Below are 21,650 nucleotides of genomic sequence, written 5' to 3' on the forward strand. Positions count from 1 at the left end.
TAATTGAAGTTTGTATCTATACTATATTGTTAATAATAATAATTCTTTCAATTATCTCTACGCCTGAAGAGGTAACTATATCACAATGTGCAAAACAAAAGAAATAGCATATCAATCAATCATCAATATTAATATAAGCTTAAATGGACAAAATATTGATGTCTTCTTTGTAAATGTGGCCTTAACTGTATGAAACAATGGGACTAACAAACAAGTTGTACAATATTTCATGCCAAAAAATCACTCAACAAAATGTGGCCACATTGCATTCCATTTGACATTCCACTGAAGAATAATTGACTATTTGACAGATAGCTGAACAGTAACTGGCGTGGTAAAGATTTTCTTTCTTTTCCTTTTCCGATTTCAATATGACGGTGCGTGTTGTGCTTTATTTTTTTTAGTTAAAATTTGCTGAATATGGAATTGATTTAAAATATGTGACATTATTTCTGTGTTTTGTAGGCCGCTAAAGACAGTGGAAAGAAGATCAAGAGAGATCCCGCTAAGAACCCTATGCGCGATCTGCACATCAGAAAATTGTGCTTGAATATTTGTGTCGGTGAATCTGGTGATAGATTGACCCGTGCCGCTAAGGTATGAAGGTGTTGTTGTTCAATGCATGTGTGTGGTGTTTCTAAATAAATGTGTTTTTAATTTTTTTGTAGGTGCTTGAACAATTGACTGGCCAACAGCCCGTTTTCTCCAAAGCCCGTTACACCGTGCGTTCATTCGGTATTCGTCGTAATGAAAAGATTGCCGTCCACTGCACAGTCCGCGGTGCCAAGGCTGAAGAAATCTTGGAAAAGGGCCTTAAGGTTCGTGAATACGAGTTGAGACGTGACAATTTCTCCGCCACCGGCAACTTCGGTTTCGGTATTCAGGAACACATTGATTTGGGCATCAAATACGATCCATCCATCGGTATTTATGGTTTGGATTTCTACGTTGTGCTCGGTCGCCCAGGTAATAATATCCACATTTTGAAAAAAAAAAAAAAAAACAAAACAAACAATTGTGATTACAACCCGCACTTAATTAGGTGTTTTCAAAACATTCACTTTATTGTGAAATATATTCATTCTGTAAACACTCAGTCAATGTGCGCATAAAAATTACATTGTAAGGCAGAGGCGCTCAATGTGTATACAAACATATCATGTTTGAATGTGCACGGTGTTTCTTTCTACAAGTTACCCAACGAAAAAATACGATCTTGATTTGTTTTCTTCGACATCAATTAATTTGGCAATATTGGTATTAACGAATTATTTTCTTTTGTTTCTAGGTTACAACGTTGCCCACAGAAAGCGCAAGGCCGGCACAGTTGGTTTCCCTCATCGCCTCACCAAAGAAGATGCCATGAAGTGGTTCCAACAGAAATACGATGGTATCATTCTGAATAGCAAGAAATAAGTGGCGTATTGTTAAGTCATAGTTTTTATTACCTTTACAAGCGTAATATAAACATGGAAAATAAACTTTTTTCACATAAAACTTTTGTGCTTTTGTATTTCAAATGTGAATAGGAACCCCCTTCGGATCTGAATTTGTTTTGGATTGCATTGACTTGGATTTAGAAACTACAGATACGGTCTTAGAATTTTAAAGCTCTTCTGTAATGCACAATAATTTTATTAATTTTTAAAAGTGCCCATATGATATAAAAAATCCAAAAACTGAAATGAAAGTGATGTCGAAATAGGGACCTGGCAATACCATGGGTATCACTGCTCAAAAACAGCGACAACATTAAAATTGTTTTGACTGATTTACTACACACATGAAGCCCTACCATGGTGTAGTATCTGACTCGATTTCGAGTGAATTTTTGTGCGAGAATAAGTTTCGGTAGGGTACGAGGTATTGTTTCACAGCCCAAGCCTTGGTTGCTTTTTTGCTTCATTTCTACAGGAATACAAATCACTTCAACAAATAGGAATAGGTAGACAATGATCACGATTCATGTATAGTCGACTCTAATTATCCGTAAAATATTTCCATCAATTGGGAGTTGTTTTAATAAACTTTTGAGTTATTTTATTAATTTTGTTAGGTATATATTCTTGTCAAGTTGGTGTCTGTTTTTATACTCAAACATTAATAGGGTTTATCATAAGATGACTATGAATATATATGTGTGTGTATATAGTTTACATACGCTCAACTTTAAAACGAAAATTACTTTCTTAATATTCTAATTAGCATGTCGACATAATTGCTTTCGCCACAGATATCAACTGGTTTCTGCTGGCATCAATTTTGCATAGAGTTCCCTTTCCGGCGACCGACATTTTAATGACTATATTTGAATATCTAAAGTGTTACAGTCATTTTGGAGACCACATTCCATATTTTCCATTGTTCGGCTGCGATGGTGGATTCTGGGTAAAAAAGACAAATGAAAAGACCAATTCAAGTGGGATGCATTACAAAATTACTTGTACAGTATTATTACAGTTTGTTGCTTCTGTAGGCTGGTTCGCTGTATTTGCACCGGAATTGACGCTATTTGGTCCCCTATTCCCCGGATTGTTTGCGAGCATGTTATTTGAATTGCTAGAATGAGCCATCCAAGAAAGGAAGTTGCCACTCTGTTGTAAGAAGAGAGAGAGATAATCAAAAGGACATATGATATAATTGGTAAATTATGAATCTACCTGTTCCGGATTTCCCAATAAACCGAACTGATTTAGAGCAGCAGCCAATATTGCTGTGTTCATGGGCAAGGAGTTGAGATTAAGACCCATACCCATATTTTGAGTGGAATTAGGGCCTGGAGGGGGGTTGATGCCCAATGTCTGCATATGCATGTCCAGGGGTCGGTTTTGACTGCTATTGAAATTACTGCTGCTGTTATTTGTGTTTGCCGCTGGCGGTTGTTGTGTCATCATGTAGTTTCCTCGATTACCTCGAGGATAAGTATTTTCCCGATTAACAGGCGCCCCACCTGTATTGTTACCTCCACCTAACATTGCTGAACCTCCTTCGTTAGGTGGAGGAGCTGTATTGGCATAATAATTTCCGCTACTGTTGTGCATTGTAGGACCTTTTGATTTAAAGAGGCCACCATGTGGATTCTCGTTATGACTATTATGATGAGAATTTCTTCCGCCATTGTTAGCATTATGATAGGAATTTCGATGGTGTTCATATTTAGGAGCAGCACTTGAAACATGTAATGACACTCCTAAAAAAAGGTTTAATTAATTTTCCTTCCCTAATAAAAAAATAATAACTACCTTTCACTATGTGATCCTCTCCGCACAAAGACGCCGCTACTTCTGGATCCAAAAATGTAACGAAACTAAATGCTCTGAAAGGTCTGGGTATAAACACATCTGTAACTTCACCAAACTTGGAAAAATACTCTTTCAAGTCCTCTGCCGTAATGTCCTCTGTACAACGACCAACAAAAACTTTGCAAGGAATTTGATTTGGCGCACCCTAGACAGAAACATGTCATGAGAACTACAGAAGAAAATTTTGTCAAATGGTATATTTGCCTTGGAATTTGGAACTTTCACTTCACACCAGCGCCCGTCAATTGAATGCCTATTAGACAGGACTCTTGCCTGTACATCATACGAACCAAATCGCACAAACCCAAATCCCTTCGATTGACCTGAATGCACATCCTTTTTAATCTGTGCCATTAGAACCTCTCCAAACGTCTCAAAATATGCCCGAAGACTTTCTTCCGTAGTCTTCCAAGGTAAGCCAAGGACAATTAAATCGGTACAACGTGCCCTTGATTCCATACGTTTTGTTTTGGCTGTGGAGTTTTCCAATTGGTCATCGCTTTTACGCTTGTTTTCTGAAAAACAAAAGAGTGATCTATGGTTCATCAAAATCCGGCGATGAGAAACTCATTTTTCCTCACCTTTGGGAAAGACACAATGATAGACATGATTGCCCCAACCACATTCACTTGGCGGATATAATTTGCCATCGTTCAAACGAATCCCACGAAAACATTTGGTTTCTTCATTAAGATACTTCAGGCCGCTTGCACCTGGAAATGTTGATTGCAGTGTTGACAAGAGCAAGTTTTTATCCGGCTCTATGGGCAATTCTATGGGCTCTTCTCCATCTTCTTCGACTACTTGCACAAAATCCATAACAAATCACCCGAAAATTCTTTAGCCAAATAATGACTAAACTCTGTAAAATTATTTTTTATAAATAAAGAAATTGTGGAAATTGTAGTATACAAGATACAACGAAACGCAACGATTTATTTTATATCGATGGTTTACGCCAAGTAAACGATGCAGATTATTGTCAAAAATATCGAATGTTGTGCATATCGATAGTTTGCCAGTTCTATTTCGACACCCAAAAGTCGATTAGTCAAAAGTCGACTAACGTATCCCTATTCGTTCGGGTATTTTCCGTCTCGTTTTTAAGGGCATTTTTTTTCGAAAAAAGAAGGAATACAAAGAGACCAACGTAAAATAAAACAAGAAAATAAGGGAAGAAAGACTACTGAAATCTATGCTTTATAAATAAAGAAATTGTGAGTATACAAGATACAACGAAGCGCAACGATTGTCTCAGCGGCGGCGATGGTCGGATGTAAAACAATCGACGGCGGGGCTTAATAATTTGTTTCGGCGTCAGCGAAATTTCAAAGAAGAAAATATATAAAATATTAATTTAATATTTTTTATGTATGTTTAAATGGTTTCGCCCTATTTCTTTTCCCTATACACACACCAATAAATCGAATAAGTACATTAGCTGTAAAGAAAAATATTTGAAAAAGTTGCGACGGCGGCGGATTTCTTTACCACCACAGCATGGGAGTATAAACATCGATAGTATCGATACATTGTTTTATAAATTTGTATCGGGTAAAATGTAGGCTAAAGTACTATTATTTAGTAATTATAAGAGGGAGAATGCTTATTTTTTGATTTTTTATGTTTATTTATGTTAAATTTGTTTTTCATCACGTGTATTTCGAATTCTTCCTTCGGATAGTAAGTGCAAATAACCGGTAGTTGGTACTTCACGCTGACAAGACCAAAGTCGACCTACTAAGCCCTGAATGACGCGCGGTTTGAATTGGTTCGATTTCAAATGTGCTGCTACTGATGGAAATGGAAACCAAGCCTGAATACATGTGAAAACAAAGAAAATCAGATAAAATAAAATAACTGTGAGAGCTGGTGAAGTGTGTTAGTAATTAGTTTTTCCGACTTTTTGAACATTTTGAATATTTTCACCATACAAAACTATACCCCAATCATAAATGGTATGTATTCACAGAAACATTGAAAGACGCCAAGAACAATACTATTTAATATTTTTATGTTAGATAAAATGAGTACCGTCAATTTATCAATATTGGCCACGTTCGACGACTTGCGTCGCTGCATACAAGTCTTAACCGAAGGCACAGCCGAGGAAGAGCTCTTGAAAATTCTACAGCTGCAGAAGAAAATGCAGCTGGAATGCCTTTCTAGGGCCCAAGAAGCACAACGCATACAAAAGGAATTGGACGCATCGTTGCAATCAATGGCAGATTTGGAGACAAAATTGTTTCATGCCCGTCGTTTGTTGGAAATGGAAAGTAAGGCGCGCAAAGAAGCTGAATATGACCGAGATCAAATGGAGAAAAAGCTGGTTGCAGTGGCTGACCTATTGCAACATGAAAATAATCTAAAAAACGAGACCAGAGATAAATTGGGGTTTCTGCATACTTTGCCACGAAAACGGAAATCTGTTAACCGCAACTTAGAGGAAAAATATGGCAACGAAATTAATTCTACGGGCAGTTTTCTGTCGGATCTATCTATAACACAGTCGGAAGACGATTTCTTGGACGATCGTCCATCTCGAACTTGGCATAAAAATAGACATTCGGCGGCAAATAATGGTGCAGCTTTTGGTAATAAAAGAACTCGTTTGTGCGATGATAATGCTAACACCCCTCCAGTTCTGCAGCAACCCGTTAGGCGTTCTACAAGGCGTAGTAAGTCTAACAATAATCAACAACACCATCTGGTCGATGTCGTCAATGGCTCGGAACGTATTTGTGCCACCACTAAAGTTTCTATACCACAAGATGGCAGTGGAGCCATACGTGCCGAGTCCACAATAGAAACAGTTCCTGTAATAGTACACAAGGAAGATTCGCCCGTTGAAGAAATTCAATCGTCTACACCATGCAGATCACCATTAAAGCAACACAATTTTCATGGTGTGGTGAACAGTGCAGACTCTCCAATGGCACAGAATATAAAATCGACAGGAACTTTAAAACGTTCGCACAATTTCGTGAGCAAAACTTTTATTAGAGGAGAGACCTGTGTACATTGCTCAAGAAAGTAAGTAGAAAGTTTGGATATGCTGAGCAGTTGGTTGATTAACTCTTTCTTCCCTTAGAATTCGTTTTGGTTCGGTTGGCCTACGTTGCCGCGATTGTCCAATTAGATGCCACACCGATTGCCGTCCTTCCGTTACAGTTTCTTGTGTTCCTTCTACAGGTACGCCCACCATAAAGGGTCTAATGGGTCATATTGCCGATTATGCACCTTCTGTGGCGCCATTTGTCCCGGCTCTTATTGTACACTGTGTCAATGAAATAGAAGCTCGGGGTCTCACCGAAGTGGGTATATACCGTGTATCTGGTTCTGAAAGAGAAGTCAAGGCATTGAAGGAACGATTCCTAAGAGGCAAGTCTCCGCCTCAATTAGCCAACATTGAGGTCCATGTTCTGTGTGGCTGCATCAAAGATTTTCTTCGCTCTCTGAGAGAGCCTCTAATACCAACAAATCTGTGGAAAGATTTCTGCAATGCCGTACAAAATCCATCCGAGGAGGATATACAAAAAGATCTATACAAGGCTATAGATGCTTTGCCCCAACCGAATCGTGACACATTGGCATTCTTAATTTTACATTTTCAACGTATAGCGGAGTGCCGTGAAGTCTTAATGCCGTTGGACAATATCGCCAGGGTATTTGGACCTACGATAGTGGGCTATTCATCTCCCGATCCAGATCAACATGCCATCTTTACCGAAGTCTATACCCAATATACGGTTATGTTGCAATTATTAAAAATACCAAGGGTGTTTTGGGTACAATTTGTGCCTCAGATCGAGGACAAAGAAAACAAACACAATACGGCTAACATAAAGGAAACCCCCAGTAATAATAAGGAATCAATTTATTCTTTATACGGTAAGTTATTCTCTTAAATATGCATATTTATATGTTTTTTAATTGACCTTTATTTCAGCAACACCTCTAAAATCAACACTCAAAAAGCGGCGTCTCTACGGCAGTCCTCCTTATCCAAAAGATTAGTTAAAATAACCGCATTTTTGTTATATTTATAAATAACCATATTTTTCTATATACCTATATCTATATTGTAAAATGTTTATTTCATATTATTATAATCTTATGTATTGGTTCAGGGGTTCTTCTTATTTCAGAATTAAACTTATTGCGTTCTTATTCAAGTTTCTTCATTTAAGGATTAATTTGAGTTTGTTGTATGAAAATGAAATCACCATTTATTTTTTTTACAAATCTTACTGTCGTATTTCTTAATTGGAATGTCTACAAACAATAAAGGATTGAATATTGCAAGTGATGTGTTCTTTATAAGATATTTTCTATACAAAAAATATAGGTAACTGCAAATAGAAATATCAAAAGGAGTAGAGAGAGAGGAAGTGAAAAAGTTGTGTCTTTAAATTAATCATTCACATATGTATTCTTTTGAATTCCGGCTTAGGATCATAGGGGTAAAGTGAATACTTTTGTACTGCAAATGTAATCACAGCCGGACATCTTAAAACAGTCGGAGAAATGTCACTAGATCCGTATTTTAAGATGAAACAATTTAAGTTAGGATTATGAAAACATATATATTATTTAAGTGGTTTTCAATATTACCAATATTATATACTAGGCCAGTAAGCTCATCTGACAAATTTGTCGAGTGATGTAGAACTTGAAACAGTTTTTGGTGTTTTCTTTTTTTCTGACAGCAAGTGAACTATTTTTATACCATTGACTATATTTCATTATTTTATATTGTTCATTTATTGAAAAATAAGAAAAACATAGCAAACATCTTGAAATATTTGATGGAAATAGTATTTTTCCCTATTTTTCCTGGTACCATCTGCCAACTCTATTCATCACTGCTGACAACCCTTCTCTCACTCTCTCTCTCTCTCTTTCTTTTTTCATCACTCTTTCAGTTGCACATTCTAAACAAATATCTCCCATCGGCTGTTTTCTACTATCCCTCATATTCGTTTGTAGTGTGTGGAACGTTTTTAAATTTGTTCGGATGTTAAATACATAAAAAAAATTACAAAAGGGAATTTGTGGGTGTCAGTTCAGTCAGTCTTCAAAAGCAAAGCAAAGTTTTAATTTTTTTCATTTCTTGAAAAGTATACATTAACTCGGCTTCTCAACGCAGCAGCGAGCGAGCGATATCAGCAGTAACAAAAAAGAATTAAAAAAACTTTGTGCAGGAATTATTTTCTGCATGACATGCAATGCCGATTGAAGTAAGTTGGGTAGCGATGTAATTTATTGATTTAGCAAAACCATCTTGATGAAAACCTTGACATTTCCTGTTATTACTTGCAATGCCTGAAGGAAAAAAAAAAAAACAAATCCCAATTGTTTTCTTATTTTTCTCGTTGTAGATGAAAAACTAAAGCACCAATTGCCGAATTACGAACAAAGGAAATTGCAATCTTGCCAAGTATCAATTTTATTATTATCTGCTTTGTGCATCAGCTATTGAAAAAAAACTTTGGTTTTCATCATGGCAATGTCAAAAGTGATTCGGGTTTTGGAAAAATCCATAGCTCCATCGCCGCATAGCGTTCTGATGGAGTATCGCAATAAAAACGAAAGCATCCTCTTTGAGTCACATGCCGTTGCCCTGTTGTCGTCCCAAGAGTCGGAGATAATTCGCAAACAATACACAAAAGTGTGCGATGCCTATGGTTGCCTCGGCGTGCTTCAGCTGAATGCTGGCGAGAGCACTCTGTTGTTTTTAGTTCTGGTCACTGGCTGTGTCTCGATGGGTAAGATTGGAGACGTGGAAGTGTTTCGCATACAACAGACGCAGTTTGTATCGTTACAAAATGCTGCTCCAAATGAAGATCGGATTTCGGAGGTGCGGAAATTACTAAACTCTGGAACGTTTTACTTTGCCCATACGAATCAGTCGGCGACCAGGGCTACAAAGTTTGACATAACACTGTGTGCCCAGAGACGCTTCCAAACGGGCGAAACTGATAACCGTTTCTTCTGGAATCGTATGATGCACATACATATGCTACGTTTTGGTATTGATTGCCAGTCCTGGCTTTTGAAAGTGATGTGTGGTTCGGTGGAGGTGCGAACTGTTTACATAGGGGCAAAACAGGCAAGGGCGGCAATAATATCGCGTTTAAGCTGCGAACGAGCTGGTACTCGTTTCAATGTGAGAGGTAAGTGGGCATTAATCTTTCCAATATCCAATATCTTGTAACTAATGATGACTGCGCTTCTTCGTTTGGGGGCCAGGCATAAACGACGAAGGGCATGTGGCAAATTTTATCGAAACCGAGCAGGTTATTTACGTGGACAATGATGTGACGAGCTATGTGCAGACACGCGGCTCGGTTCCACTTTTTTGGGAACAACCTGGCGTTCAAGTTGGCTCTCACAAAGTTAAGCTTTCGCGAGGATTTGAGACCTCGGCGGCTGCTTTTGATCGCCACATGTCTTTGATGAAACAACGATATGGTTATCAGGCCATTATCAATCTTCTGGGCACCTCATTGGTTGGCAGCAAAGAAGGCGAGGCCATGCTCAGCAATGAATTCCAGCGCCATCATGGTATGTCTGCCCATAAGGATGTACCACACATCATATTCGATTATCATCAGGAGTGCCGTGGTGGAAATTTTGCTGCTCTGTCTAAGCTAAAAGAACGTATAACCGCTTGCGGCATAAACTATGGCATATTTTATGCTGCCGCCGGAAAAGTTGTTCGTGAACAATTCGGAGTTATACGAACCAACTGTTTAGATTGTCTGGATCGTACAAATTGTGTACAAACATTCCTGGGATTGGATACATTGAATATACAACTAGAGGCTTTGGGTTTTGGCGAAAAGAAAAACTTTACACGATTCGAGGAGATATTCAAACAAATGTGGATAAACAATGGTAATGAGGTCAGTAAAATCTATGCCGGCACTGGAGCTATTCAGGGTTCGTCAAAACTAATGGATGGTGCTCGATCAGCTGCCCGTACCATTCAAAACAATTTACTGGATAATTCCAAGCAGGTAAGACCCTTGAAAATGAAGTATTTCCACGAGAGTTTTATTATTTGTTTATTTTTCCCTGTGAACAGGAAGCCATTGATATACTTTTGGTGGGCTCAACGCTTAGTTCTGAGTTGGCCGATCGGGCAAGAATCCTATTGCCTTCCAATATGCTGCATGCCCCCACTACGGTTTTGCGCGAAATGTGTAAACGCTACAATGAATATGTCCAGCCTCAGACTGTGCGCGTAGCGGTGGGAACGTACAACGTAAACGGTGGTAAACATTTTCGCAGTATTGTCTTTAAGGACACCCTTTCAGATTGGCTGTTAGATTGTCACGCTTTAGCACGCTCAAAAGCATTGGTCGATGTCAATAATCCATCGGAGAATGCTGGCAAACCTGTTGATATATTTGCCATTGGCTTTGAGGAAATTGTCGATTTAAATGCCAGCAACATTATGGCGGCTAGTACGGAAAATGCCAAACTCTGGGCCGAGGAACTACAAAAAACCATATCGCGAGACAATGACTATGTGTTGTTAACCTATCAGCAACTTGTGGGCGTTTGCCTGTACATCTACATTCGACCCGAACACGCTTCGTATATTCGAGATGTGGCCATTGATTGTGTCAAGACAGGTTTAGGTGGAGCAACTGGCAATAAGGGAGCATGTGCTATACGTTTTGTATTCCACGGCACCTCAATGTGCTTTGTGTGTGCCCACTTTGCAGCCGGACAAAGCCAGGTGGCCGAACGTAATGCCGACTATGCGGAAATTACTCGTAAATTGGCTTTCCCCATGGGTCGTACTTTGAAATCGCATGACTGGGTATTCTGGTGTGGAGATTTCAACTATCGCATTGATATGGATAAGGAGGAATTAAAGGAGGCCATAAAGAATGGCGATTTGACCACTGTACTAGAAAACGATCAATTACTGAAGGAACAGGAGGCAGGTAATGTATTCACCGACTTCCTGGAGGGCGAAATAACATTCGATCCCACGTACAAATATGATGTGTTTAGCGATGAATACGATACGTCGGAAAAGCAAAGAGCTCCTGCTTGGACAGATCGTGTACTGTGGCGCCGACGTAAGGCCTTGGCAGAGTCAGATTATAATGCCGCCGAATGGAATCCCGGCAAACTAATCCATTATGGAAGATCCGAGCTTAAACAAAGTGATCATCGCCCTGTAATTGCTATAATCGATGCTGAAGTAATTGTAATTGATCCGCGACGCCGAAGGAAAGTGTTCGAAGAGGTCATAAAAGATTTGGGTCCTCCAGATTCCACAATAGTGGTCCATGTTCATGAACCTTCGGCCGATGATGAAGGTCCCACAATTTACGACGAAAATGTTATGTCTACCCTAATTCAAGAGTTGTCGAAGATGGGTGAAGTGACATTGGTACGTTATGTTGAGGATACAATGTGGGTAACGTTTCGCGATGGTGAGTCGGCCCTGAATGTGGTGGCCAAGGGAGAAACCAGTATTTGTGGTCTACATTTGAAATTTGAATTGAAGTCCCCTGACTGGATGCGTCACGTGGACAATGAAATAGAGTTGTGCACAACGAATACCATTCCATTGTGTGCCAATCCCCAGGAACAAGCTTCGTTGTTGAACGCTACACCAGAAATTCCCCAGAGACCAAAACAACCACCAGCAAGACCCGCTCCGGCACGACCTCCAATACCAATGTCACCAAAGAATTCGCCAAGACATTTGCCACATGCCGGTGTTATAAGTGTGGTGCCCGAGATGTTGCAAGCCAAACCGGCCAAACCACCCATGCCACCACAGCCGCAACAACCGCCACAATTGCCACCACCACTAAGACCAGTTCCAGTGAATTCGGTGGTAGATACTCCATCTTCTTCGAAATCGCAATCGCCAACGGAACAAAATTCACCACTGCACTCCTCATCGGGCAAGACATCACCCGTAGGAACGGGATCGAATGCCAGTTCATTGCCGCCAACGCCACCACGTAATACGCAAAGCAAAAATGTAACACCCGTATCAACGCCTTCGCGTCAATCCAAACAGTCATCGGTTGATGTGCAGGATGCTTCTGCTGCTGCGGCCTACAACGATAGTAATATTTATGAGGAGATCCAAGAAGACATACCAGCACCTAGGCATCCCCCGCCACCATTTCCTCCCGTGCCCAGTGACATTGTCAACGAAAGTCCACAACGTCGACCACCAGCCTTGCCGGCAAATGCACCGATGGGACCTCCACCACCACTTCCAGTTCGACGCGGACCACCGCCAATTCCAAATCGTGTAGGTGGTGCGCCCCCCTTGCCCAATCGACCGAACAACAATTGAATTTCCAGCCGTTGTACTTAAGTGAAAATTGCATATACAAAACAAACAACAAACAAACAGTAAGTAGTAGAGCCTTTGCTTATAACAACAAATATAAAAAGCGAGAGGAAAATTTAAACATTCCAAGGAAGTAAATAATATTCCATTATCTTCACCAAGAAGATAAGCTGAAAGAGGTTTGATAAAAAACTTCCTACACCATTTGCAATTGCAATTCAAACATTAAACTTAACTATTTAATGGTCACAGGAACTACCAAGTCAATAGAATACTAATTAATATGAGGGTCCTCAGGAGTTCCTTACTGAAATATAAAGAAACACATCACCACTACTACTACTACAACTATACATAATATGTTATTGCAATCTAAAAAACCAGAAATAATTTTAAAGAAAAAGTAAACTAGTGCAAATGACGATGAAAACTAGCTCATACCTAAATACGCTTACACAAGACAAACATTCTTTTTATTTTTTTGTTGAAGAAGAAGATGAAGAATCAAAGTAACATAGAATAGAACAAATTATCACATCTCACGTCTAATACACATATTCGTATGTGCTGTTTTACATCCCAAAAAAATAATATAAAAACAAAAAAAAAAGAGATAAACTAATATTCTATTAAACAATTAAGTTTATGCTAAAGTATTAAATAGCTGTAACAATTATAATAACAGAAAAACAAAAACTAGTCAAATGTCCAAGTGGAATAAAAAAAAAGCAAAATAATATTTATAATGGAATGAAACTTAAAATTAAAATACAAGGAAATATAATGTTACGTTATTTACAGGGACTGTGATCAGTTTCCATTGGTCGTTTATGATGTATTATAGGTGTAAGCATTAAAAACAAAACGAAAAAACATAATAATGATTGGCATATTGCAAATTAACACCACATACTTACTTATTTGTACGCTTTTTCCCACTCCCCCTCTTTTTACCCCATTCAGAGCTACGTGATAATTGTTACTGATTGTCCGAGTAAAAATTCTCAGGAAAAAGCCTGAAACTATGCAGTTAAATTTTTTACACGAAGTTTCGTCCTGGGGCCAAATCACAGCAGTCGAAGTCGAGTACTTCAGTATCGTATTGTAGTTTACGAGGATCACCGCAGTCGTTATCGAATTGTTTTTTTTTGCCCCTGTTTAGAAGCCGTTGGTGCCAATATATTCCTGGGTTTCTTCATCATATGCTTTGATGATACTGATCTACCCAATGTTGGTCAAAGGAAACTGTTGGAGAAAGATAGAGTATACTTTTAGGCGTCAACGACCGCCTGAAGATTTTTCTATGGTAATTAATGATTAATTGCTGTTTTGATTGATTTTGAAAATTGATGCTTTTGCTGGGCGTCTGAAAGACTTCTGCGAGGTACCACAATGTGATTTGTTATTGGATATAAATGATGGGCCGATCATTGAGCATTGATCTTGGCTCATATAAAATTGGCTGTCCGTCTTTTCTTATTTAAAGTTTCTTAGATACATTTTTTACCACTCGTGGGATTTCAGTTGTAATAAAAGCAATCAATATAGGTTCAATTAAAAAAATATGAAAGAAATTGGAACCATTTAAAGTATAGCTTGTTATTTTGAGTTCTCAGTTTTTGCCCCTACATCCAAAAATTAAACAAGTAAAAAGCTGTAAGTTCGGCCGGTTCAAACCTTGAATACTCTCCACCATATGGAACGAATTTGGCAATTTTCAAAAAATAAAATCGGTTAAAAATTCTCTTAAAATCAGCAAAGACTACTTTTGTCACAAGCCATTACAATACTCAAATGCGAAACTTGAAAAAGAAATCGGTGAATAATGTAGCTAAAATCATCAAAATACCGAATATAGGGAGGTACCATTATGTGTGGGCTATACCAAAACGTGGATCTGCACAGACAATTTTCTGTCATAGGCTGTATCCATCCATTACGAACTTCAAATCCCAAATTTGAAACAATTCCGGTGAATACTGTCGCTTAAATCATCAAAATACCGACTATCGGGAGGTACCATCATATGGGGGCTATACGAAGACGTGCACCTGCACAGACAATTTTCTGTCAAAGGCTTTAGTATCCATTATGAACTTCAAATACCAAATTTGAAACAATTCCGGTCGCTAAAATCATCAAAATATCGAATATCGGAAGGTACCATTATATGGGGGCTATACCAAAACGTGAACCTATATGGCCCATTTTCGATACCATAAGTCCAGTGCAGACATAATATACATCTGAGTACAGTTTTATTAACTTACTTTATTTCGTTCGGAAGCCAGAGTGATTTCTGCAGACGGACATCGCTAAATCGACATAAAATTTTATGGTGATCAAGTTGATAAAAACCGAATGACAAACTTGATATACCACTATGGTGGAGGGTATAAAAAACTGAACTTGAAACAAAATGTAAACATAAATATATGGATCAAATTGCTTGTTGGCCCAATTCGACTGGATTCACAGCATTTTTAATCTCAATATTTATTTTTAGTTGGCTCTTTTAATTCATTGTAGTTTAATTTAATTCATTGTAGTTCCCACATACACCGCTCCTATTATATATCAACAAATGATCTATTAGATTTGTTATCAAATTGCAGTGGTGAAAATTTATTATGAAAAAAAAAAAACACAAATTACCAAACTTACCACATCAATTCGTCACAAAAAACCAAACTATTACAAACTCGCCTAAGTAAACCTAATAAAAATATTGAAAAAAGCAAAGAAATTTCTATCGTTAACGTTTTATTTGAGAAATTTTAAAGTTGTCTGTTGAATGTAGTACACTGATGATGAACACTCTATATAATAATTAATAATAATATTCAAATAACACAAATAATAATAATAATTATTACAACGGATTAAACAAACAAACCATTAATTATATTACGAATTATGTAGGAACATTATTATTATAATTACGATTATTATTGCAATAAAAGCGAATGGCTAATACATATGTTATCATGTTATATTTATGTATTTAATGTATATGGTTAACACAGATATAGATTTTGGTGTCGTAACGGATATAAGAAAAAAACACTCACTCCTTAATCAACAAAATGCAGTATGTAATAAATGTTAAAATGCTAAATACATATACATCTACTATATATAAACTTATAAATTATATAACAGCAATCAATAAAACAAATAATAAAAACAAACTAACTAATAAACACACACATACAGAGAAACAACCCTGCAAAAACCTTAAAACCATCTAGGCATTGCATCCATTGGCAGATTCTTTTGATTCGGCAAGGCATTACAGGGTCTCTGTTGCCGCCAAAACTCCTGACGTTTGTTTAGGAAATCCACCGCCTCCTTGACATAAGTTGAAATATTTTCAGTATTAGTATCAGCTCTTATCAGATCGGGATGTTTCAATAGATTTTCCAGATATTCCTTATCCACACACAATTCACCCAAAAGTTTTCGGGCATTTCGACGTTCCAATTCTAACTTGGTGGGTTTTCCCCTGATAGGTCTTGCACTACTGCTATTCATCTGGGATTTGGGGGTATTATCGTTGGATTTTTTAGCTTTACTGGTACTGGGTTTGTTGTTGTTATTCTTAACGCCAATTGTATTCTCAATAGCTTCTTGGGTTTTTTGCACCCCCAAACGAAAGGAATTCAATTCTGGTCGGGCTCGGGCGCCCCTATGGAAGTACATAAGACTCTGTTCGAATTGGCCCAAATAATACAAGGCCTCAGCTTTTTGATAGATTGCTCGTATATTATTTTTATCTTCATTCAAGGCTGTTTCGGCATCAACCAGGGCCTTGGATGCCTCCCCCAGAAGTAGATAACACTTGCTGCGGGAGACCAAGGCATTAATATCGGTGCTGTTGAGTTCCAGAGCCTGGAAATAAGAACAAACACAAAACATTATTGTGAATTTGAATGTGACCCCCTCCCCCACCCCTTACAAACAACCTTGGAAAAGAAATGTATGGCATTTTCAGGATTGGCATTTTTAATTTCCTTCAAACCCAAGGCAATAATTGAATTGATATCACCTTCATCAGGTATCATCAAAGATTCGCTGCGATCCTGTTTTTGTTTTATTTGCAAACTTTGTTTAATATCGAATGCCCCAGCGCTAACAGCAGCTGCCCTGTCCTTGTCCGTATAGAAATCAACGAAATTCTCCTTGGGCTTTTTACGTTTTTGCATAAGTTCCTCATTACGTTTGCGGGCAGCCCTTAGCTCGGCCTCAATGCGATTCATGCGTTGATGTTGGCCCTTTACAGGGCCATCGGTGTCATCATTAAATTTCACAGATTGTTTTCGGCGAGTATCCCGGCTGGCTGCCTTGACTTTAGTGGCCACAATTCGGCTCTTTTTTTCCTTTGTGGCCTCTTCGTTGACATCATCATCAGAAGGAACTCCTAGGCGAGTAAAACTTTGTAGTAACTCTTGCTCTTTGTCAATATCGAAAAAGTCTTTTAAAACTTTCGACATTTTCAGTGAATTTTGATACGGCTGGAGGTGTTAAAATTAAAATCTTCAATCTGCTTTGTATTTTGTTCAATCAACTACTTTTCTGTTATAAATAGGTTGCTTGGCTACCAAACTATTTGCAATATTGATAGAATAAGAATCATCGATATAAAACCACACATGACACCTTTTCGTTGTTTGAAATGGAATGTCTTATGGTTTTTTTATACTTGTGGTAGGTAAAATGCAAAATGAATTAAGAGATTTTACTTTGGACATTATGGAATTCGTGGAAACACAAAGAACATATCTCTTTGACTAAACATTTTTATGAAAGACAACTTGGCGATGGAATGTTAAAAAATATTGTTTTGTTTTTCCAAACAAAATAATTTTTGATTTGCTGAGGCCGCAATAAATTCAAAATAATGTATTTTCTTTATAGGTCAATTGGGAAGGTCGGTGTACTCACTTTGATTCCCGTGGTCCATTTTTGTAATTTCTAAACACAATTAAAGTTGAGAACTACAGAAACTAATTTTGAAAGGGGAAAATACTGCAGAAGTAAATAAAAAGCGCGAAAACGTTAATTTTTGGCATTTCTCTTGATTGGCGTTTTCTTATATGTCGCTCACCCATGGTCCCTCTCTCCAATAAGAGTTTTTTATACATTATATTAATTTTCTTGTAAATGATAGTGAAGAAAATTATATTTTACCTGTTTAGATTCTTAGAGGCTAGAAAACGCAATAACATCCTTTTCGTATACGTCACCCGAATTACTGAGATTTACTAAATGAATCTCAATTAAATATTTTAAATGGTTTAGTTTTCCGTTAAGAGAAATGTCCATCCCTGTAGAGAGGTGAGAGTCGCCACTATTCATTTGTGTCTGTGCTACGTATTTCTCAATGGTTGGCAACACGAAACAACATGGTAATGGTAACTCGCCGTCTCTGCTAATCACCGTGAAATGATAACTGTTGGGTTCTATAATATATTCGATTAAATATTTTGTTTTAAATTTTGAAAATGAAATGCATTCAAAGTTATCAATAACAAATTTTAAAGTTATCAATAACAAATTTTTAAAAATTGATTGCAATTAATTAAAAATCAAATTAAAAATTGCATTAAAAATATATTTTTGGTAAAAAATGCAAAATGTTAATATCGGGATTGAAGACTTTGTCACACACCATTCAGGCAAAAGTAGACATGAAGGAGTTCATCGGCCGTAAGGCAAGATTTATAGTGAGTGGGGGCCTTAGGTCTGGTTTAATATTTTCAAATTTGAGCATGCTAATATTTTTTACTTTGTTTAATATTTCTTATTGTTTTAAGAGATGTTATAATATAATAAGTTCTCATTCTTTTTGCCCACATTTTCACATTTCTTTCATGTTTTATTTTTAATTTAAAACAATCATTTGTTTTTCAAGAGAAAGTTGAAACTCTTTACTTTCATATAAATTTTACCTGATTATAGCCTATCAATGCCTTTTCATATTCTCTCGATTTCATGTGATTTTTCGATTGATCACAAAATAGCTTAATATTCTGTTCGATTTCTTCAATTGTATCCACTTTAGGTTTTTTGCGCGGCATTTTGTTGTTGGATTTTCCGTTCTTTCGATTTTTGTGATACTTGTTTTTACACTTCACTTATATCCGTTTCCGTTGGGTCTAATGTCATGACGGAACATTGAAATGCAACTGAAAGGAATGTTTACTTTTATCGTTTGTTCGACAGTTTTTCGTAAATTTCCGCATTTTGTTGTTTGCGGGGAGTGGGTGGTGGGGGTTAGTTTGGAAATTTCATTGGCGAAACTAATGGGAGTTTGTGTTGTGACATGCAAATATGGAATAATAATGTTGTTGTGATAGTATTTGTTGTTCTTCCTGTAGTTTGATTGTTGTGATAGTTTGTTTAATGAAGGCTCGTCGTATGTTTTCTTTGATTAATTTGAATTAAGTTTTAATTGTTGAATAATTATTAAAGTTCTTCACAACATTCAAGGGGGGTTTAACTTAACAATTAATTAGTGAAGTAGACAATATATGGAGCAGTTGTATATTCTGCTCAAAAAAAGACGAATTGTTTCCAGTTTTAAACCCAATGTCATCTAGAAATATGAACATGTCTATAGCATTACCTGCAAATCTTTTGAAACCACAGGTTGAAAGAAGATTCTACAGAGTATTAGAGATTATAAAAGAGTAAATATGCCACTGCTTTCGTTTGTATGTTTATCTAATACACACATTCTCATTAGCTTTCAACGCCTCATTCATTAAAGTTCTGCAATATTTTCTTTCTTTGTTGTTGATTAATAATCAACCCATAAAAGTATGAAACAACAACTAGAAACACGCAACTGTTCGAAGGAGAAATTGTAACCAGGAGCAATAACTGTGAATAAAATTAAGGAGGAATTAAATTCTATATTTATATTTTAACAATTAGACATTACTTTTTTTCCTTTCAAAACCTTATTCTCTATTTCTCATAAAAGTTAGTACCCCCTTTCTAAATTATGTCTCAGGAATTTATTTTCAAAAAATATTGATATATTTGTATTCTATAATTCATGCATATGATTACTTTTTTCATTTCAAAATCTTATTCTCTATTTCTTATAAAAGTTAGTACCCCCTTTCTAAATTATGTCTCAGGAATTTATTTTCAAAAAATATTGATATATTTGTATTCTATAATTCATGCATATGATGTCAACGCTAATTGCTTTTGAAACTGATTGTTCAGTGCGGATAAAAAAAAATGCCCAATGACATGTTTATTGTTTACTTTAATAAGCTTTCTTGTCATTATTTTGAATGTCATGCTTCATACGCCATGGTTTGTGATTGCGTTGTGTGTTTTTTTTTTTTTATTAAATGATACACTCTTAATTTGTCAGCTCGTAAATAATTCATAATTCTGAGCCTACACAGATGTTATCCGTAGGTGGGCAGAATTATTCAAATTTCTGGAATTTTGTATGGATTTCTATTTTTAAATCATACGCAACTTAAAAGAAAAAAAAATGTTTTGTGATGTATGAATTACGGGATTTTTGTTTTTTTGAATATCATAAATAGATGGAAAAGCTGAACCGGATATAAATATTTTTGGATATGCATACATCATGAAATATTATAGTAACCAAAATAGATTTAAAAAAAACATTTGCAATTATTTAAAATACGTTCAGATTGTGAAGCTGTAATTCTGAGCTTGCCCTGTGTTTACACAACTGAGAAGGGGGTATAAGCCTTAAGGCAAACGTTCACACTGGGCAAATATTTGAACTAAATTTGTTCTCCCAAATTTTATCTATCTTTACATTTAAGACTTAATCTTGATTAATTTGACAGTATAAATAACGCCCTAAAATTTGTTTATGTTTGTAATAATGAATATAGCCTAAAAGAAAATAAATGTCATGGTAGAAGAATAAAGGTCGTCGAATCTACACAGCTGCCAGCTGACAATGAACTGTCAAACCAATTTTGAAATTGAAAAATTGGAATGAAAAATTATTGAAATTTATAAAAATGCATATCATAAAAACTCAGATTTGTGTGGTATAAGAAAACATATAAAAATAAGCCTATTTTTGTAAAAACATTTGAAAATTTTTGATATATTAATGTTCCCAAGCGTTGATGCATTTTCCTTTATTCTTCTACCAATGTAAAAAGTTGGGCCCAGTCTGAACACTACATAATTGTTGATCTTTTGCATGGTAGAAGAAAAAAGGTAGTCGCATCGACACAGCTGCAGGGACAATGAACTGTCAAACTAATTCTGGAATTGAAAATTTTGAATGAAAAATTATTGAAATTTGTAAATATTCTTGAAACATACACATAATAACAACCGCTGAAGGGAGACTTTTTTGTACCTTGTGGGCCCTAATCCTACTCGCATCTGAGAAGTTTTCGTACCTTGTGTACCCTATTTGTTGTGCAAATTGTTGCATTTCTGAAGTGCTTTTGTTTTTTTTTTTTTATAAAAACCAACTAATTTTCAATATTAGAATTCGTGTTGGATGTTGGAAAATACCATATATTGATGTACAAACCAATCAAATTGCTGGCTCTATATAAAACGGTTGGTTTTTTTTTAGAAAAAGGTTTTCTTGAGGAATCTTGAATTCTTCCTCTCTACTTTTTCGCCCTCGGAATTATTTTCCGATAACAACCTTCAATTCGCGTCGCATATAAAAACATATGGAAATCTACTTTTCAACTTCTATCAATATAGAAACATGATGTTAATCCCCATCTGAACATGACATAACCTTTGATCTTTTGTATGATATAGATGCCTGGCGAAACATCAAATCTTGTGTCATGGAAATTTTGAAAATTTCCTTTATTTTTTTATTAAGAAATTATATTTCTTCGTTATTTACGTCAATATCAGCTCTGCTTAATCCTACTCGCACCTGAATTGTCCTCTTACTCTTGTTTTTTTGGTTTTATCAAATTATAATAGACATATTTATTTGTTGTCTATCTTTCAATGTT

General features: G+C 36.5%; 5 protein-coding genes across 8 annotated transcripts; 3 read left to right on the forward strand and 2 right to left on the reverse strand.

Annotated features, from left to right (window-relative positions):
- The first annotated feature begins 356 nt into the window (after positions 1–356).
- Positions 357–1,497, forward strand: LOC131805561 (large ribosomal subunit protein uL5). The gene is made up of 4 exons (XM_059128845.1): positions 357–377; positions 466–597; positions 669–966; positions 1,289–1,497. Exons 1-4 carry the CDS (start codon positions 372–374, stop codon positions 1,414–1,416), a joined length of 564 nt encoding a protein of 187 aa, XP_058984828.1. The 5' UTR covers positions 357–371; the 3' UTR covers positions 1,417–1,497.
- A 517-nt stretch (positions 1,498–2,014) lies between these two features.
- LOC131805560 (TAR DNA-binding protein 43-like) lies at positions 2,015–4,246 on the reverse strand. Of its 2 annotated transcripts, none has more exons than XM_059128844.1 (6): positions 3,884–4,246; positions 3,507–3,817; positions 3,243–3,447; positions 2,661–3,190; positions 2,459–2,594; positions 2,015–2,384 (listed from the first exon to the last, which is right to left on the reverse strand). In XM_059128844.1, coding segments are annotated over exons 1-6 (1,422 nt in total). In that variant the 5' UTR covers positions 4,122–4,246; the 3' UTR covers positions 2,015–2,382. The 2 variants fall into 2 exon arrangements, with proteins under 2 accessions (XP_058984827.1, XP_058984826.1); XM_059128843.1 differs by having other exon boundaries at positions 2,442–2,594.
- A 748-nt stretch (positions 4,247–4,994) lies between these two features.
- Positions 4,995–7,607, forward strand: LOC131805559 (rac GTPase-activating protein 1-like). Of its 2 annotated transcripts, XM_059128842.1 has the most exons (5): positions 4,995–5,260; positions 5,324–5,896; positions 5,945–6,335; positions 6,394–7,193; positions 7,252–7,607. In XM_059128842.1, the coding sequence occupies exons 2-5, from the start codon at positions 5,329–5,331 to the stop codon at positions 7,317–7,319; spliced, it is 1,827 nt and encodes a 608-aa protein (XP_058984825.1). In that variant the 5' UTR covers positions 4,995–5,260; positions 5,324–5,328; the 3' UTR covers positions 7,320–7,607. The 2 variants fall into 2 exon arrangements, with proteins under 2 accessions (XP_058984825.1, XP_058984823.1); XM_059128840.1 differs by having other exon boundaries at positions 5,324–6,335.
- A 735-nt stretch (positions 7,608–8,342) lies between these two features.
- Positions 8,343–15,849, forward strand: LOC131805562 (synaptojanin-1-like). The gene is made up of 4 exons (XM_059128853.1): positions 8,343–8,542; positions 8,684–9,478; positions 9,555–10,324; positions 10,393–15,849. Exons 2-4 carry the CDS (start codon positions 8,806–8,808, stop codon positions 12,643–12,645), a joined length of 3,696 nt encoding a protein of 1,231 aa, XP_058984836.1. The 5' UTR covers positions 8,343–8,542; positions 8,684–8,805; the 3' UTR covers positions 12,646–15,849.
- On the reverse strand, positions 15,787–18,843 carry LOC131805563 (outer dynein arm-docking complex subunit 4-like). 2 transcript variants are annotated; one of them, XM_059128855.1, is made up of 2 exons: positions 18,594–18,843; positions 15,787–16,533 (listed from the first exon to the last, which is right to left on the reverse strand). In XM_059128855.1, the coding sequence occupies exons 1-2, from the start codon at positions 18,720–18,722 to the stop codon at positions 15,880–15,882; spliced, it is 783 nt and encodes a 260-aa protein (XP_058984838.1). In that variant the 5' UTR covers positions 18,723–18,843; the 3' UTR covers positions 15,787–15,879. The 2 variants fall into 2 exon arrangements, with proteins under 2 accessions (XP_058984838.1, XP_058984837.1); XM_059128854.1 differs by lacking the exon at positions 18,594–18,843 and adding an exon at positions 16,608–17,714.
- Positions 18,844–21,650: the final 2,807 nt, after the last annotated feature.

This window comes from Musca domestica, unplaced genomic scaffold (genome assembly GCF_030504385.1).
Source record: "Musca domestica strain aabys unplaced genomic scaffold, Musca_domestica.polishedcontigs.V.1.1 58, whole genome shotgun sequence".
NCBI lineage: Eukaryota > Metazoa > Arthropoda > Insecta > Diptera > Muscidae > Musca > Musca domestica.

What these genes read in the sequence shown, in the direction of transcription:
- LOC131805563 (XM_059128854.1), bottom strand. Translation starts at nt 17,135, where the DNA reads ATGTCGAAAGTTTTAAAAGACTTTTTCGATATTGACAAAGAGCAAGAG. An exon ending in CCATACATTTCTTTTCCAAG is followed by an intron (nt 16,534 to 16,607) that starts GTTGTTTGTAAG and finishes TCTTATTTCCAG; the next exon opens with GCTCTGGAACTCAACAGCAC.
- LOC131805560 (XM_059128843.1), bottom strand. Translation starts at nt 4,121, where the DNA reads ATGGATTTTGTGCAAGTAGTCGAAGAAGATGGAGAAGAGCCCATAGAA. An exon ending in TATTGGGAAATCCGGAACAG is followed by an intron (nt 2,595 to 2,660) that starts GTAGATTCATAA and finishes TTCTTACAACAG; the next exon opens with AGTGGCAACTTCCTTTCTTG. An exon ending in ACTGTAATAATACTGTACAA is followed by an intron (nt 2,385 to 2,441) that starts GTAATTTTGTAA and finishes TTTTTTACCCAG; the next exon opens with AATCCACCATCGCAGCCGAA.
- LOC131805561 (XM_059128845.1), top strand. An exon ending in GATTGACCCGTGCCGCTAAG is followed by an intron (nt 598 to 668) that starts GTATGAAGGTGT and finishes ATTTTTTTGTAG; the next exon opens with GTGCTTGAACAATTGACTGG. An exon ending in CGTTGTGCTCGGTCGCCCAG is followed by an intron (nt 967 to 1,288) that starts GTAATAATATCC and finishes TTTTGTTTCTAG; the next exon opens with GTTACAACGTTGCCCACAGA.
- LOC131805562 (XM_059128853.1), top strand. Translation starts at nt 8,806, where the DNA reads ATGGCAATGTCAAAAGTGATTCGGGTTTTGGAAAAATCCATAGCTCCA. An exon ending in TACTCGTTTCAATGTGAGAG is followed by an intron (nt 9,479 to 9,554) that starts GTAAGTGGGCAT and finishes TTTGGGGGCCAG; the next exon opens with GCATAAACGACGAAGGGCAT. An exon ending in TACTGGATAATTCCAAGCAG is followed by an intron (nt 10,325 to 10,392) that starts GTAAGACCCTTG and finishes CCCTGTGAACAG; the next exon opens with GAAGCCATTGATATACTTTT.
- LOC131805559 (XM_059128840.1), top strand. Translation starts at nt 5,329, where the DNA reads ATGAGTACCGTCAATTTATCAATATTGGCCACGTTCGACGACTTGCGT. An exon ending in TGTGTACATTGCTCAAGAAA is followed by an intron (nt 6,336 to 6,393) that starts GTAAGTAGAAAG and finishes TTCTTCCCTTAG; the next exon opens with AATTCGTTTTGGTTCGGTTG. An exon ending in ATCAATTTATTCTTTATACG is followed by an intron (nt 7,194 to 7,251) that starts GTAAGTTATTCT and finishes CCTTTATTTCAG; the next exon opens with CAACACCTCTAAAATCAACA.